This window comes from Papilio polytes, unplaced genomic scaffold (genome assembly GCF_000836215.1).
Source record: "Papilio polytes unplaced genomic scaffold, Ppol_1.0 DF821289.1, whole genome shotgun sequence".
NCBI lineage: Eukaryota > Metazoa > Arthropoda > Insecta > Lepidoptera > Papilionidae > Papilio > Papilio polytes.
The window spans coordinates 1,490,091-1,491,678 of NW_013527915.1; the positions used below are offsets into that span (position 1 = coordinate 1,490,091).

Below are 1,588 nucleotides of genomic sequence, written 5' to 3' on the forward strand. Positions count from 1 at the left end.
TAATCGAGATCCGTTTAGCAGTTCTTAAACGATTACTACAAATTGTATCAAACATCAATCTAAACTTTCGCATTTATAATATTAGCAAGATAGTATGATTATTTTACTGACTCTTTGTTTTCAACCTTCTAGGAAAAGAGGTCATATACTTTTTGATTGAATTATTTCTTCTTGCTTGTCAAATAAAACAACAATAGGCAAATGTCACATCATAACTAAAGCGGCAGTGAAAATAGTTTTGCTTATTTTATACTTATAAAACGTATCAAAAACTGTTATTTGTGCCATTACAAAAATATTATTCGTATTAAAAATGGAGGAGAGAAGGAAAAGCAGAGTATCGATGCAGGTCCTGAAGAGTCAATCTATGGTGAGATCGACGGGAGACATCGGTCCAAATTCCATCAGCAGGCTTAGGCTGAGAAAGGCATCATTCGGGTTTACCGGAGTTCCAGGGATTAGACCAATTGAAAGAACATCACAGGTATATTTTAAGCCAATGTACCTCGTCCAATATTAAAAGAAACAGATCGATATAAGGCAAAAATAAAACTTGTACCTGAAGAATACGTTAGTGTTTACTTATTGTCAATTATTTTCCAGGTTGGCATGGAGTTTAGACGACCTCCATTACTATACTTGAACACATACCAGTTGGACCCTAGAACGAAATTCGAAAACGAAATAGTGGAAATAGAAACTAATAAAATATTAGATGAAACTTTTACCGACCACAAGTATAATGATCAAGTAAGTTCCAAAAAAAGGGGAAAACACAGAGCAGTAGACAGGGCAGCATTGCCACTATTTAAACGTATACATAAATCTGATGTACTGTATTGTTTACTGTTCTACACACTGTCAGCATAATGGTTTATTATTTCAGGAGACTCCAAACTTAGCCTTGCGTATAGCAGGTGAAGTGATGCGTAAAATCAAAGATCTTAATTTTAATCGTTATAGAATCATAACTGTTGTAACAATCGCCCAGAAGAGGGCGCAATGCTTTAACAACGCTATTACATTTCTTTGGGACCACGAGCGTGACAGCTACGTCGACCTCAGACGAGAGGTCAACACAGCAATTATACAAGTTACGACGTTCGGTATTTATTTGGATTGATTTTTTTTAATATATTTAAAGACTTATTAGCCTTAAACTTAGATTAAAATCTGTTGATGATAATGCAGTAGAAATGTGGCTTTGCCTTAATTTATTAAATATGATGCCTATAGGAGCATTAAACTGGTCACATATTTGCGTACTGCAATATTGTTGTATATCGCGTGATCATAATATGTTCTGTCCTGTTAAATTAGAGTTACATTTATTTAATTATGTTTTTTCTTATAATCCCGATTTATTTTTGTTTGTCTAATCGGAATATCTCCGTCTACTTTATTGTTTTATCATGTTGAAAAGAAAAAATAAACATTATAAGTAATAGGTGCATTTTAATTAAGATAAACTTACGTAGTGTGGCAATCATAAAAAGTACCATTTTATAATTTTTATAAGAGAATGCAACAAATTAGCGGCGGGAAACCTGAGGTAATCATAAACTGTCATATCTGAAGCGTCAGAGAA

The 1,588-nt window shown here is 33.4% G+C and overlaps 1 protein-coding gene across 1 annotated transcript; it reads left to right on the top strand.

Annotated features, from left to right (window-relative positions):
* The first annotated feature begins 227 nt into the window (after nt 1–227).
* Nucleotides 228–1,387, top strand: LOC106109267 (tctex1 domain-containing protein 2-like). The gene is made up of 3 exons (XM_013290692.1): nt 228–484; nt 604–750; nt 887–1,387. The coding sequence occupies exons 1-3, from the start codon at nt 314–316 to the stop codon at nt 1,121–1,123; spliced, it is 555 nt and encodes a 184-aa protein (XP_013146146.1). The 5' UTR covers nt 228–313; the 3' UTR covers nt 1,124–1,387.
* Nucleotides 1,388–1,588: the final 201 nt, after the last annotated feature.

Bases quoted from the DNA above. Each gene is read 5' to 3' on its own strand.
- LOC106109267 (XM_013290692.1), top strand. From the start codon at position 314: ATGGAGGAGAGAAGGAAAAGCAGAGTATCGATGCAGGTCCTGAAGAGT. The intron at 485-603 runs GTATATTTTAAG...ATTATTTTCCAG, and splicing joins CAATTGAAAGAACATCACAG to GTTGGCATGGAGTTTAGACG. The intron at 751-886 runs GTAAGTTCCAAA...TTATTATTTCAG, and splicing joins ACCACAAGTATAATGATCAA to GAGACTCCAAACTTAGCCTT.